General features: G+C 47.3%; 5 protein-coding genes across 5 annotated transcripts; 3 read left to right on the top strand and 2 right to left on the bottom strand.

Annotated features, from left to right (window-relative positions):
• Window positions 1–14: 14 nt before the first annotated feature.
• On the top strand, window positions 15–1,269 carry C8R40DRAFT_1054053 (dihydrodipicolinate synthetase; the record flags this gene model as incomplete). Its single annotated transcript, XM_046224906.1, has 5 exons — window positions 15–117; window positions 172–537; window positions 588–678; window positions 729–915; window positions 976–1,269. The coding sequence occupies 5 exons, from the start codon at window positions 15–17 to the stop codon at window positions 1,267–1,269; spliced, it is 1,041 nt and encodes a 346-aa protein (XP_046082854.1).
• Window positions 1,270–1,883: 614 nt separating this feature from the next.
• Window positions 1,884–6,470, top strand: C8R40DRAFT_529741 (PNTB-domain-containing protein). Its single transcript, XM_046235356.1, has 23 exons — window positions 1,884–2,040; window positions 2,097–2,521; window positions 2,574–2,713; window positions 2,764–2,767; window positions 2,820–2,882; window positions 2,937–3,071; window positions 3,123–3,203; window positions 3,263–3,425; window positions 3,482–4,087; window positions 4,140–4,280; window positions 4,339–4,547; window positions 4,598–4,721; window positions 4,778–4,908; window positions 4,963–5,086; window positions 5,145–5,198; window positions 5,254–5,333; window positions 5,389–5,538; window positions 5,591–5,680; window positions 5,731–5,809; window positions 5,863–5,978; window positions 6,038–6,110; window positions 6,162–6,236; window positions 6,290–6,470. Exons 1-23 carry the CDS (start codon window positions 1,953–1,955, stop codon window positions 6,322–6,324), a joined length of 3,186 nt encoding a protein of 1,061 aa, XP_046082853.1. The 5' UTR covers window positions 1,884–1,952; the 3' UTR covers window positions 6,325–6,470.
• Window positions 6,471–6,664: 194 nt separating this feature from the next.
• C8R40DRAFT_1054022 (nucleotide-sugar transporter-domain-containing protein) lies at window positions 6,665–8,155 on the bottom strand (the record flags this gene model as incomplete). The annotated part of the gene is made up of 4 exons (XM_046224904.1): window positions 6,665–7,426; window positions 7,482–7,621; window positions 7,672–7,967; window positions 8,022–8,155. 4 exons carry the CDS (start codon window positions 8,153–8,155, stop codon window positions 6,665–6,667), a joined length of 1,332 nt encoding a protein of 443 aa, XP_046082852.1.
• A 121-nt stretch (window positions 8,156–8,276) lies between these two features.
• C8R40DRAFT_1120138 (uncharacterized protein) lies at window positions 8,277–10,284 on the bottom strand. Its single transcript, XM_046228750.1, has one exon. The coding sequence runs from the start codon at window positions 10,147–10,149 to the stop codon at window positions 8,374–8,376; it is 1,776 nt and encodes a 591-aa protein (XP_046082851.1). The 5' UTR covers window positions 10,150–10,284; the 3' UTR covers window positions 8,277–8,373.
• A 186-nt stretch (window positions 10,285–10,470) lies between these two features.
• Window positions 10,471–14,095, top strand: C8R40DRAFT_1174213 (uncharacterized protein; the record flags this gene model as incomplete). The annotated part of the gene is made up of 6 exons (XM_046232150.1): window positions 10,471–10,484; window positions 10,544–10,892; window positions 10,947–12,158; window positions 12,212–13,468; window positions 13,529–13,750; window positions 13,799–14,095. The coding sequence occupies 6 exons, from the start codon at window positions 10,471–10,473 to the stop codon at window positions 14,093–14,095; spliced, it is 3,351 nt and encodes a 1,116-aa protein (XP_046082850.1).
• Between the last annotated feature and the right edge of the window lie 222 nt (window positions 14,096–14,317).

Genomic DNA, 14,317 nt, shown 5'->3' with positions numbered 1-14,317 from the left:
CATATCCCCCCACCATGACCGCTAATGGATTTTCTAATGGCCAAACTTCTAGGCTCCTAAAGCCTGGTATCTATGCTCCCATTCCTACGTTTTTCCTTCCGGAGTCTGAGGACTTGGGTGAGTCGAACTTACAATCCTACAGGAAAAGGATAAGGCTCACATCCAAAATAGATCTTCCCTCTTTCGAAGCCCACGTAACCCGGGTTGCTACTGCAGGAGTTGGACCTTTGATTGCTGGATCAATGGGAGAGGCCGTACATTTGTTGCATTCGGAGCGGGTCGCTCTCATTCATGCAGCGCGGAAAGCACTGGATACCGCCGGTTTGAACCATGTACCCTTAATCGTCGGAACTGGAACTGGGAGCACTCGCGAGACGATTGAACTTACTAAGGAAGCGGCCGAGGCTGGTGCTGATTATGCCATCGTGATCGCTAGCGGATATTTTGCTGGAGCTTTGGCGGGAAATAAAGAAGCATTGAAGGCATTTTGGACAGAAATATCAGAGAAAAGTCCGATCCCCGTCATGATATACAACTGTGTGTAAATTCTTCTCGTTCTTCTTCCATGGTTATCAATATTGCCGCAGATCCAGGAGCCAGTGGAGGTATTGACTTGGATTCGGACATCATTTCTGAATTGGCGTTAGAATGCCCGAACCTCTGTGGTGTGAAACTCACGTGGGTTGCTTTTCAATCTTTTAAGGTTGCAACTGAGTTTGTGCTCGTAGGTGCGGTAATGTTGGCAAGCTTACTCGAATTGCCGATGTTGTGTCCGGGTCAGACTTTTCCTCGAAGTATCCTCGCAAGAATAAGAACGCTCCTTTCCTCGTCCTCGGTGGTTTTACCGACTTTATCACGCCCTCTACATACGCAAACGGGCATGGTGCGATAACTGGTCTGGGAAATGTAGCTCCGGTATGTTCTCATTCGCTGTAGACCAAATCTGTTCTAGTTGATCTGTTGATATATTCACAGCACTCGATCGTGAAGCTATTTGAAATCTCTGTAGCGTCTCGCGAGGACTCTAGTCTTCTCCCGGAAGCGCTCCGTTTACAGGGCATCATTGGTCGTGCCGACTTTACGATTGCTAAAGCTTCCATATCGGGAACAAAGTACCTTCTCGAGAAATTGTATGGATATGGTGGTCTTCCACGAAAGCCGTTGCCTCCTATATCCTCTGACGCTGCTCAAGCCCTTTGGGATCACCCCCATACCCAAGATCTGGTTAGGTTAGAACGAGAGCTTAGTGGGAAAGTGAAGGTAAAGTGATGAAAGATATTAATTTAATATTATACTTGAAACTACATATATGTATACATTATCTGCTATATCCTTTCATCGTACGATTCCTTGATGCCTCCCCTCAGTCATTGAAATCATTGCATAAAATGTTGAGATGGGCAGAGATGTGTTGAAACCTGTGAAATGGGGTCAGTGCAGAGTGTCTGTCGCTTCCAATGAAATCTCGTGACTGCGTGGAATAGTTACCATCATAGGAATTCATCGATACGCCAGAGTCTAGAACTGGATGCCAGCAGATGCCAGCGCAGCTCTCAAAGAAACACCGTGAACAATACATACATGGCAAGGCGACGCTGTGTGCAGGCAGCATCTGCTGACCATAATACTGATGATGAGATCGGAAGAAGTGCAAAGTTCGTGTGTTCGAAAATTTACAGATGCATTAGCCATTCTACCTCAATTCTCTCCTCATAACCGGAGTTGCAACAATATCCAGAAGCTTCAGTGAACTTCTTTCGCAGCAGCAGCAGCAGAACACAGCAGTGAGCCGAAAACTGTCGAAGAAACGAGAAGATTGTTCCTGTCGATCAGATCACTGCGGGGTAACTGGGGAAATCCGGTCCGTAGCTCCGATAAAGCCGAAGCTACGATTTCAAAGTTGACTCCGCCGATTGGAGGTCGACACGTCTCCGTTTACTTACATCTTTGATATGGCTTTTCAGCCAGTCAACATCACATCCGCGAAGGCCAGTCTATGTAGACTAGCCTGCTCAGCTCCATGGAGGCCTCGAATCGCTGGTATGACTCGAAAATTTGGCGTAATACAGGCCTCAATTGACAATCGTCGTATACAGGGTTTCATTCATCTGTACGGCTCAACGAAGGGGTCAAATCTGATCTGAAACCACAAGGGATTGCTTACTCCTCTCTCTCTGTTGGTGTCCCGCGCGAAATATTCACCAACGAGCGTCGCGTCGCACTCACTCCCCAGAACGTTCAACTGCTTCGAAAGAAAGGATTTGGAAAAGTCCTGGTCGAGCACAATGCTGGTGTTCACGCGCAATTTCTCGATGAGACATACGTTGAGGCAGGGGCTACGCTGGTATCACGAGAAGAACTGTTCAAGGACACGGATATAATGCTCAAAGTACGGGCACCTTTATTAGGCCAGGAAGTGGAAGATCTCAAGGAAGGAAGCACTTTGATCTCATTTTTGTATCCTGCGCAAAATAAAACAATCGTTGATGCACTCTCTGCTCGGAAAGTGAATGCTCTTGCTGTGCGTCGTTGAATCAGAGGAATTGTACGAAATCAGTTCTGATGTTCAGCAGATGGATATGATCCCCCGTATATCCCGCGCACAAGTTTTCGACGCATTAAGTTCCATGGCAAACATATCAGGCTACAAAGCTGTTCTAGAGGCATCAAATCACTTCGGACGATTTTTGACAGGTCAGGTCACGGCAGCGGGGTGAGCAGTGGTGTTTTCTTTATACAACCTTGTTTTGACAATTTGTTTAGAAAAGTACGTTTACCTTTCTACACGAGAATAGAACGCATCACTCAAACGCTATCAGATTCCACCAGGCAAGGTCTTAGTCATTGGTGCAGGGGTTGCAGGTCTTAGCGCGGTGACGACGGTATTTTTACGAACTTTCAACCTCAAAAGACTTCATTCAACATGAATTATCTAGGCAAAGCGCATGGGTGCCATCGTCAGAGCCTTTGACACGAGGTCTGAAGCGCGAGAGCAAGTCCAATCCCTAGGTGCCGAATTCCTCGAAGTATCAATCAAGGAAGAAGGCGGAGGTGGTGGAGGTTATGCCAAGGTCAATTTCTATCTCTATAAGAGTAAATGTCTCTGCTGATGGAGTTTGAAGGTCATGTCCAAAGAGTTTATCGAAGCGGAAATGGCACTATTCATGGAACAATGTAAAGACGTTGACATAGTCATCACAACGGTCTGTCTGACATGCAATATTTTGCAGTCCGTTAGTACATCTAATGAATGTGAATTTAGGCTCTCATTCCCGGAAAGCCCGCGCCCAAGTTGATCACAAACGAAATGGTAGCTGCTATGAAGCAAGGATCAGTTATCGTCGATCTTGCCGCAGAAACTGGAGGGAATTGCGAGGCAACGAAACCCGGGGAGCTTTATGTGAAAGATGGAGTTACTATAATTGGTACGTTGTCGCGCTACGCTATCCCGGAAATTGTATGTCGAACCCCCTTCGCTTAGGATATACCGATCTTCCTTCTCGCCTACCGACACAGTCGTCTACGCTATATTCAAACAATATTACGAAGTTCTTGCTCTCACTCGGAGAAGACAGCAAGTTCTTCCTCGATCGCAACGACGAGGTCGTCCGGGGATCACTGGTCGTTCACAGGGGCGAAATCTTACCTCCAGTGCCAAGAACTCTTCCTCTTCCTGTGACTCCTCCGCCGACTCCCGAGAAAGGCCACGAGATCGGCACTAAAGCACTCACACCTTTCCAGAAGACTTCCCGGGACGTTGCATCCATCACTGCTGGAATGGGTGGACTAATCGGTCTCGGAAAAGCCACAGGATCCGCGTTCATGGATAATTTTTTCACGTTTGGACTAGCTGGACTTGTTGGCTACCGCGTTGTCTGGAATGTTCAGCCTGCGCTTCATTCGCCGCTGATGTCTGTAACGAACGCAATATCAGGTATGGTTGGTATCGGAGGTCTTTTTGTCATGGGAGGCGGGTATTTCCCGGGCACCATTCCTCAAACCCTCGGCGCGTTGTCTGTTTTGTTAGCAAGTGTCAACGTCGCAGGAGGATTCATTATAACGAAGCGTATGCTGGACATGTTCAAACGTAAGGAAGGTTGTACCATCGTGGCAAAAGAAGTTACTGATTGTCAGTGCAGGTCCCACAGATCCTCCAGAGTATCCTTGGTTGTATTCCATTCCGGCAGTCGTCTTCACTGGTGGGTTCTTGGCTGCTGCACATACAGGAATGGCTGGTCTAGTACAGGCCGGATACCTGGCGAGTAGTGTCCTCTGTATTGGTGGGTCGGCCAAGTTTTATAAAATTAAGACAATAGTTCCACTAAAACTCGCGCTCAGGCTCCCTTTCTGGATTGGCGTCGCAGACCACTGCGCGCCAGGGCAATGTGCTGGGCATTTTAGGTGTCAGCTCAGGAATTCTGGCCTCTCTCGCTGCCGTCGGATTCCCTCCTGAGGTCCTGGCTCAATTTATCGCTGTGGCTGCTATGGGCGGCACTGTTGGTGCAATCATTGGCAGACGGATCACAGCTACCGAGCTTCCCCAAATGGTTCGTGAACACGATCCTGTTCCTATATTAACTTTGACGCGGCATCATAGGTGGCGATGTTACACAGTGTAGTCGGCTTGGCCGCAGTGTTGACTAGCATTGGAAGTGTTATGCAAGATCTTGGTCACGCTAGCACCTTGCATCTCGTAACTGCTTATTTGGGCGTTGTCATCGGTCTGTGCTACTATCGCATTTCTCTTCCTGTTTGGTTATGCTAAATAGTATTTTAGGTGGTATTACATTTACTGGCTCGATTGTTGCTTTCTTGAAGCTGGCCGGACGAATGTCTTCTAAGCCGCTCGCCCTCCCGGGCAAGCATGTCATCAACAGCGCGATTCTTGGTAGCAACGCAATCGCAATGGTGAGTTTATCCGAGGTCTATCTGTTACAACACCTATTTCATCTTCCTTTACAGGGGAGCTTTGTTGCTGCTGCACCGGCTGTTCCTGCCATCGCTGCTGCCTATCTTGGAGCTAGCACGCTGCTGAGTTTTGCTCAAGGGTTCACAACGACTGCTGCTATTGGGGGCGCGGATATGCGTATGGCCTTTGCTGCAGCATATTCATTGCTGAATCTCATTGGCTTGTTTTCATCCAGCGGTCGTCATAACTGTATTGAACGCATATTCTGGCTTTGCATTAGTCGCAGAAGGCGAGTCTCGGTCAAATTTCTTGCGAAGGTAGCTAGATTGACATATCTAACGTAGGATTCATGTTGGATAATTCGTTGCTGGTGACTGTAGGCTCTTTAATTGGGGTCAGCGGCTCAATCCTATCATATATCATGGTCAGTCATCGTTGTGACCTTTGATGCCGCATTCATCTGATATTACTCTTTACAGTGCGTTGCAATGAATCGATCTTTGACCAATGTACTCTTTGGGGGTATTGGGACAACCCAAACTCAAGAAAAGAAAATAGAAGGCACTATCAGTGAGACACACGTCGAAGACACCGTTGAGGCGTTGGCAAATGCAGAAAATGTCATCCTGGTTCGTCTGGTCCTAGTCGTAATCATGACAAAACTTTGATCCTGAATCCAAGGTGGTTGGTTACGGGATGGCTGTTGCTAGAGCACAATATGCTATTTCCGAATTTGTATCAATTCTTCGCTCCAGAGGAATCAACGTCAGAGTACGTCGCCCCACTAATTCGCCGAATGTACGGTGCTCACAATAGACTAGTTCGCAATTCATCCAGTCGCAGGCCGGATGCCGGGACAGTGTAACGTTCTTCTAGCTGAAGCTTCGGTTCCGTACGATAGTAAGTTTTGGCATATCACTACTCTGCCTTTTACTCATTCAGATTCTCCGAAGTCGTGCTTGAAATGGACGAAATCAACGATGATTTTAAGGACACTGATGTGACTCTAGTGATTGGCGCTAATGACACAGTCAATCCAATTGCTCTGGAACCAGGCTCGGCCATCGCTGTGCGTGTGATGAATTCGTCTGAATGTAGTCAGTTTGCTCAAAAATTTGACCACGACAGGGAATGCCTGTTCTTCATGCATGGAAAAGTAAGCAAGTCATAGTGATGAAGCGAGGAATGTCTAGTGGTTATGGTGAACATATTTTTTTGAGTAAATGAGAAGGGGCACTGATTTCTTTCACAGCCGATGTGCCAAATCCGATGTTTTTCATGCCGGGGACAAAAATGTTGTTCGGTGACGCGAAAGACACATGCCAAGGTAAACTTTTCACCATCTCGAATTTGTTCCAACACTGATCCACTTGCAAATAGCCATCAAGCAAGGGCTTGAAGCTCGAGGATCCTAAGCTCGGACATGGTGGAGGTAATTTAACAATGTAAAATAAAGGATACAGAGACCTGGGTGCAGAAGATCGTTGAAGATGAGTATATATGTAAATGCTCATGGAAAGGGGCATTCTGTGATTGATTTTCGAAGCATCGCGACTTGAGTATATACCCTGAATGATCGTGTTGGATTGGAATTAGGTCACTAGTAGAGTGGGTATATATGTCCGCATTAAAGAGCCAAGGCTCAAAGTGTCATAGGCTGCACAAAAAAGAAAGCTACGCAAAGAAAGACAGGAGTCCGGAAATCGAAGTGGTCGATGCGTAACGAATGGATGGATATTAATCATATAAAGATAGTTAGCGTCCATATAAGTATTTTTCATGCAAATCTGACGAAGATGTAGATGCGGATAGAGAAATTAAGGATCCTGTACGAGAAATCGAAGAAGAAAGGACCTGATATACAGGGCCGTCGGCAAGGGAGCGTGTAGAATTCTCTCCCCTCCATTTTTCCTGCAATGATACAGTCCAAGCTTTCAAGTCGCGACCAGTGACAATTCGAACCCGTTGAGGGTGTTGATTATACATCCAAGTCGCATTGAGTACGACAGCAGAGCCAATGATGAAAGGCCAAGTCATGCGGAAATCGAAGAGCGCCACGGACGCCAAGAATGAAATGACAATGCTCAAACTCGTGGCGAAGCCCTTGAGGATGTTGTCAGAATACTTGATAACCATTGCGGTCACCAAGCCGCCCAGTACTTGAACCAGTACTGTCGCCCAAGCCCAAAGTCCAAAGTTGCTAAATAGGCTGCTGAACCATCCTGAAGAACCGAATGGAACTGCTGCGGAGTCACTGAAGACAATGTGCGCGAGGCAAGGGAGGAGGGAAAATAGGGATAACTGGACGTTACGAACCCAGAGATCGGCTTGAGAGTTTTTGAGCACCATCTCAAAATAGACTCCTGCCAGGCCTGATGTGAAGCAAGCTGCTACCACTGCGAGGAAGCCCTTGCTAGCGTTCATAGTTGACAGCTCGAGAGAGGAACCATGATGCGCTGCAACACCTGATTGAATTTGCACAATACCAACCCCGATGGCCAACGCCAATAAAGAGACCTATCGGAAGGTAATTGAACATTGACGGGTATATTGAAATTGATTTCTCGCTCACCCATTGCAAGGAGGTCAGTTTTTTCCGCAGCATGACGACCGAAAACGCAGCAGTAGTCAAAATCTTCATCTGGTAACTTACTTGAAATGTAGCAGCTGGTAAATTTGATGCAGCGACATATTGCAGGTTGTTCTGAATGACTAAATTTAGGGTCAGTATTGAGAGGATAGACGAACAGAGAATCGCGCACCATATAACACTGCAGGTATGGACAATTTCCAGCAATCCGTGCTGAAGATATCTCTTGACAATTTTCTGAATTTGCTCATGAACACTCTTGGTCGAAGGCTGATGAATACTGAGGGCTCTGCGCTGCTGCTGGGTTCTATGCGACAAAAGGCAATGAACAGTGATATGGAGCCCTTGAGGACTTCATTCATCAGAACCGCAGTAGCAGCAGAGTACATTCGCGACGAGGGTATTGAAACTCTTGAGTAGTGCATTATGATTGTCAACATGGAATTTTGCACGGCCAGCGTCACCAAACTGAAAATCCCGCTATCAACAATGAAGACATGCGAATAGTGACATTGAACGTACGACACATATTTGAGAGGGATACCACCAATTGAAGGTATAGGAGCTGCGGTCGCCAGACCGAGATCCTCATCCTGAATGTCGTCAGGCTCTACTTGGAACGGATGATTGGCCGTAGTATTAGGAAACTTAGACATGATTGATGGGCCAAGAAGAAAATGTAGAGCGAAAAGAGCTTGATCTACAAGTTCTCAGGTGATGATGGTTCAAGGAAGAAAAACCTAAAGTAGAGGCCGACGGAGCATCAACTTTTATCACCCCAAATACTTCCATCATCAGATCAAGGACAGCTATTATACAAATTTGTATTAGGCTAAGGTATCAATAATGTCATGTATTGGCCTGTAGTATTTGCCTATCCTGTCTTGCTATGCATACTCAAACGACTCTTTCTATCTTCACCATAGAGACCAAATATACTATACGTCGGGCTTCTATATTCAGCGTATGCTTCCGGGTTGGCATGTTCCAGCCCCATCTGCGCTAGCGAAGGAAGATGCGGAGGTGAAGGAACACGAGGAGGCATATCGTGTTGGGTCTGGAGTGGGACTTTCTTGCTGGAGCTGAATTCAATGGAATCTCCTAAGCGCGCAGCGAGTCCTGATACCGTGGTCCCGAAATCCACCAACATCAAACTTCCCAAGGCAGTGCTGGTATCCACTATTGCGGGTTTCTTGCTGTGCTTGTGACTGGGCATCCTCTTCACGTCAACCACAGACAATGAGTCGTCAGGATAGAGGGTCTGTACTGGAGATAGCGCGATCGTCTCCATGAGTGGAGAGGCTAAGCCCAGAGCAGATGTGAGCGCTTCCGTATCCCTGTCCTTGCGTGAATTTGTCCGGATAGGCGGCAATTCTTGGATATTGAATTCGATGATATCATCGGCTTTTGTTTTCGTGGATGTGGAAGAAGGAAGAGATGACATCCGGGGATACGATCCTGGCGTATAATATGACGACTTAATACGAGTTCTACCTACAGGCACAGTAGGAGCTTCAGACTGGGAATGAGCCAGGAATTGAGGTGATTTGAGGTCCGCTCCGTCATACGCAAGAGAATCCCTTGATAATCGACTAGTTACTTCAGTCATATCGCTGCGGCTTCTTCGTAAACCTAGCTTAGAGCTGCGTTTCATGATAGGATGTCCATCCGCAGTGTAGTTCCTCCCGTCGACTGCGGGTGTCACTGGGGAGGCTGGGTATACAGACACGGAACGTGCAATCGAGAATCTACTGGCGGCGGTAGCCAAGACACCGGGTATTCCAAAATGAGAAGTATTCGATATTAGCGTAGTGGGGACACTTTGAGACGGGGGTGGACGAGGAAATAGAAAATCGCTTGGACCAATCATTTCACCCGGAGAGATGGGGTTTGGTGCATGCGGAGTAGCACCACGGCGTGAATCAGAGTCTGAAGCTTGGGAGTAAGGAAGTGGAGGAACAGCTTCAGGTTTATTTTCAGAATATTGTGTCCAAGTCCAAGTCGGCGCACCGCTCTCATTCTGCGATGAGAGGCGCTCTTTGCCACCAAAGATCGGGGAATCTACTTTTGTAGGGCTATACAGATCATCATCGGCGAACGCATCGTCTAGAATTGGCAAAGACGGTTTTGGTCGGGTAGGACGCGCTGGGCGCGTGCAAGCCTTGATAACAATGAAAATACCTAGCAGGAAGAATGCTGAGCCCACGGCGAGAACGGCAACGACAGTCATGGGTAGTTTATGTGCTGATGCAGGATGAACAGCTGTACTAGGCGAAGGGGACGAGATTGATGATACAGTAGAATGCAAAGTTGTTGACAAGGAAACCTCGGTAGTAGGGTAAGGGCTGGATACTAGATTGAGCGTAGTGGGTCTGAGCGAGGAAAAAATTGTCGGGATTACAAGAGAAACTGGAGTTACACTGATGAAAGGAGATAGTGTGGTGCGAGATACGGATACAGTATTAGACAAGGCGGACAAATCGTTACTCGTAGTGATTCCTGTCTCTGGAATTGGGACGGGGACGTCTGTGTATTTTCCGGAAAAAACTTTTTCGTTGCTCTTCGAAGGTGCGTCCTTGGAACCCGTGTTGGTCTTGATTTCATTGTCTACAACACGTTGATAAGGCCGAATTCGGTGCAGATTAGGCATACTTGATGGATTAAAGAGTGTCGTGCACGGCGACCAGCGCAGTCAAAGTGAAAATTTGGTGTGGTAGTTGAACGTTGAAACTTTGAAACTTTTAGGGGGGTCAGGGTTGAAAAGATAATTAAGCACGTGCTTTGAGATCGACAATTGATTGCAGGATTCAATTTCCCAACCACAGTCAATGCTGCCCGCGTTTGATGATTTATCCCTGGTTGCCTTAAACCCTATACATAAGACGCGTTCAATTCCTGTGAAAAATTGGTCTCCATATAAAACACTCTTTTCTGAGGCTTTACTTTATGGGCCCCACCCGTCGACAATAATATGCTTGACTGCAAGTGAGTTTCTGGCTTTCTATTCCAATTAAGTTCACGACAGACCCACGTATCGTTCGCAGTGAGACGGGAGAATCTCAAACATCACAAGAACTAGCAAAGTTGTTGGCGAACGAAAATCCAGGGACCATAGCAGAGGAGTCACAAGTCAGCGAGGAGCTTTCAACTAAGTATGAACCTTCAGATCCTGCTCAATCAGAGCACTATTCTCCACGTCAACAATATAGCTTGCTGGGTCTAGGACAAGGCAGCCCGATGAGTCAAACGCAGCATTTTAGCGATGATGTAGAAGAAGGGACGCACGGTTCACAAAAGGAAAACCATCATTCTTCGACCGAACTTGAATCGTCAAAGCTTGAACCGAATGACCCTTGTTCATCAAACGAGAATGCTTTTACCTGGTCAAAGAATGTGCGTAATGTTGCCATGCGCCCTCTTTTCCCTTTCTCAAGTTTTACTTTAAAGAGTCCAAACGCACATCCTGACCCTGACGAACAGTCTGAATCCTTACAAAGACTCTCTGTTTCTCTTGAACGTCGTGACGAACCCTCTGTCGAGGCCGCTGGGAACGTTCCATCTCCACCCTATCAATTACCTGGCGAGAGGCCTGAATCGGAAATGATTTGCAGTGATTTCGGTGCCAGCAGTCCTGAACGTCTTGACGGTATTCGAGAGGCTCTTTCAAACCATCATGCCACTCCCATCTCACAAATTGTCGATTCACAATCACAGAATAGCGACAAAGCCTCTCAGTTTTCAGAGATAGGCTCTCAAGATGATGAACCACAGGCCCAAGTCGTGCCGGAGTATGACATGGACGCGTTGCGTCGAATGGAGAACGAACTCTACCCAGACTCTCAATCTCAAGCTACGCAGAGCACACAGCCTGCAGCTTCTTCTGACGATAACGTTGTTATCAATGATAAGGACTGGGCGAATTTCACCGGCATCCAGGTTCCTCCACATCGACGCCACAGATATTTGGCGTCTGCCAAGGAAGGTGCAGCAATTGCAGCGGTTCGAAACGACACTTTCTATGACGGTTATGATTCCTCTGCACCTCCTCTAGATGATGGATTTATGCGCCAATTTCCGGCCGGAATGCCAGATCCTGGTGATTCCGACCAAGAGACACAACCGGCCACGCAGCCTGTGGAGAGCTCTCAGCAGGAGGGTGAATGGGTGCCACCCGTTCAGTTCCCTGCTGGGCATGGGTCGACTTCCCAGGAGGAAGGAGCGGCTACTCAAATAGTGGAAGCTCAAGACGTCGCGAACCAGATTCTAGATGATTCTACAGTGAATTCCGATGAGGTTAAACCTGGCAGCGTCGTCCATTCCGTTATTCCAGCTCCCCAGCCCCCCGTTCGTACCACCTTCACCCGCGCCAAATCTCCTATCAGCGCTCTAGAAATCGTGCCGGACTCCGAACCTCCTGTTCCGTCACCAGTCAAATCGACGAAGCGCTCATCGTCAGTTCACGCTGTGACTTCCCCCAGACAGGTCTTTGATACCCGTGCCATAAATCAGCCTGTCGGAACCCATCCGCAACCGATGGAAGTCGATGAGGTCGATGAGGTCGAAATACCGCTAGCTGCTGTCGTGAAATCTGGCATCAAGAAAGTTGACAATGTCAAAGGCTGCCCGTCCGCTGTGCATATGCCTCCACCGCCCCCTAAAGTCGGTCTTTCTTCATTGACAAGAGATCTGAAATTGATTTTCTACACTCCCAGCGTTCAACGAAGGCCGAAGAGAAACGTCGAGATAATCAAAACCAAGAGATGACCGCGACAGTAACCCAAATTCGAACTTCCTCCAAGCGCAAGGCTACTCCGGCCACTGAGACTGTAAAAGACGAATCTTCGAAGAAGAAAGGGAGGGTAACGAAAGCCAAGACAACAATGCCTCCTGCTCGAAGAAGCACTCGTCCGACAAGGAACCGACGTTCGTTAGTGGAGAGCGATAGTGACGGGGACATTGATGACGAGATTGTTCTCATCAAAGAGGAAGATGATGTTGTTACAGTCTCAGGGGACGGAGTTGACATGACACCTAGCCCTTCTGCTGCTGGTGAATCTCACCGTAAGCGCAAGCGTAGTGTCGCTATTTCTGTACCCCGTAAAGCCTCGAAGAAAGAACACACGCAAACACCTGCTAATCATCCTCGTCGCCACAGTACTGCATCAGTTAACGGCAAAAATACCATCCAGGTTGCGTCACTTCGCGTACTGGTTCTTTACACAGATGGCTACTGGTATCCTGGTACGGTGCGAGAGTTCCAAACACCAGACAGTTACAAAATTTTATATGATGACAACTCAGCGGGATGGGCGAAGACGGGAAGTATGCGCCAATTGGAACTCAGAGTGGGCGACGAAGTGATGGATTCCAAGACGAAGAAGTCTGGAACAGTCTCAGAAGTCAAGGAGGACATGATCGTTGTTTCCGGCTCCGGAATTACTTTCGATCTGACGTATCGTTACCTCCGCATCCCTTGCGACAAAGTCGAGGCTCAGTGGAGCGATAGGGAGTTGACGATTGGCGTATTAGCTGGTATTCATGACACGTCCAGACAGTCCGCACTTCCTGAGGGTGCAGACAGCTTTCTTCGAGGATGCGGGATCATCATTACATCCAACCCGAATGCACTCCAGTGGAACAAAGAGAAGAATGAAATTCTTGCTGCAATGATAGAGAACGGTGCTACTCTAATCGAAGATTGGTCGGATGCTCTCCAGACATCTGGCACCTACATTTATGACAAAGGCAAAGGCAAGAAAGGGAAGGGCAAAGACACTGGCAACCGGAATCCGAAAAGCTGGAAGATAACGAAGGAGCAAGCTCGATGGTTTGAGGATCCAGACGAGGGTAGTATCCGCCGTGTCTTTGTGCTCGCAGATGCTGTCTGTCAAAAGCCCAAATACCTCATCGCCTTGGCTCTAGGTGTACCATGTCTCTCCACCAATTGGATGACGGATAGTCTTCAAAATGTACGTTCTCTTGTTTTGTACACATTATCTCTTCATAACTAACTCCTCGTTCTGATGCAGCGTGATGCCAAAGAGTGGAGTAGCTACCTTCTACCAAAAGGAATTGATAACTACACATCGCAGAACGTCCGATTGTCTCAATCCGTGAACCTAGACTGGGGGATGATGCCTGAACATCTCACGAATATCATGGATAATCCCTATGCTCAAAAACTATTTTCCGGATCGTCTGTCCTTTGCGTAGGCGATGACTATATTCCCGAGCAACATGAAGAGAGAATGGTAAGTCTTTTGATTTCCTTCAGCATGCATTGATTCAAGAACTCACAGAGTGCTAATAATTATGATGATCATGGGCTCGGAGCCCTAAGAATTGTCACAAACCGGAGCAAAATCACGTCTGGCGTTCCTCTAATCATCTTGGCCATGGGAGCGTCCCAAGTTACTGCTGTTGCTAATCTTCAAGATGCTTCCAAGGATGAACATTTTGACTATGTCCTGTTCAAGGACCCGAAATGGAACTCGAAATTCCCTGCCCCTAAAGAAGGAACGATCTATGCATCCTGGTCTTGGGCGAAGCAAAGCTTGATTCGTGGGCAGATGCTTCCCTTACCTGAAAATAACTAATCCAAATAAACCTTTCTTGCAAATCCTGTGTATATCATCTATCGCTCGTTGTATCTTTCTTATATCTACAGTTGTGTTGTACTACACATATTTTGTATTTTGTATATACGTATTGCATGTTTTGAAGTTCATTAATCTTGATCATTAATCATCATGTATTGATATCCACATCAGATTACTGTTTTAAAACTCTTGCAGTATAAAACCGTTGAGGTTCAACTG

Source organism: Lentinula edodes (genome assembly GCF_021015755.1).
Source record: "Lentinula edodes strain Le(Bin) 0899 ss11 chromosome Unknown C8R40scaffold_35, whole genome shotgun sequence".
In the NCBI taxonomy this organism is placed as follows: Eukaryota; Fungi; Basidiomycota; class Agaricomycetes; order Agaricales; family Omphalotaceae; genus Lentinula; species Lentinula edodes.
Note: the sequence above shows the minus strand (reverse complement) of the source record. Positions and strands in the feature narration are given on the sequence as shown.

Coding starts and splice junctions, on each gene's coding strand:
- C8R40DRAFT_529741 (XM_046235356.1), top strand. CDS start 1,953: ATGGCTTTTCAGCCAGTCAACATCACATCCGCGAAGGCCAGTCTATGT. Junction 5,681..5,730: donor CCAGAGGAATCAACGTCAGA/GTACGTCGCCCC, acceptor ACAATAGACTAG/TTCGCAATTCATCCAGTCGC. Junction 5,979..6,037: donor AACCAGGCTCGGCCATCGCT/GTGCGTGTGATG, acceptor TGACCACGACAG/GGAATGCCTGTTCTTCATGC.
- C8R40DRAFT_1120138 (XM_046228750.1), bottom strand. CDS start 10,149: ATGCCTAATCTGCACCGAATTCGGCCTTATCAACGTGTTGTAGACAAT.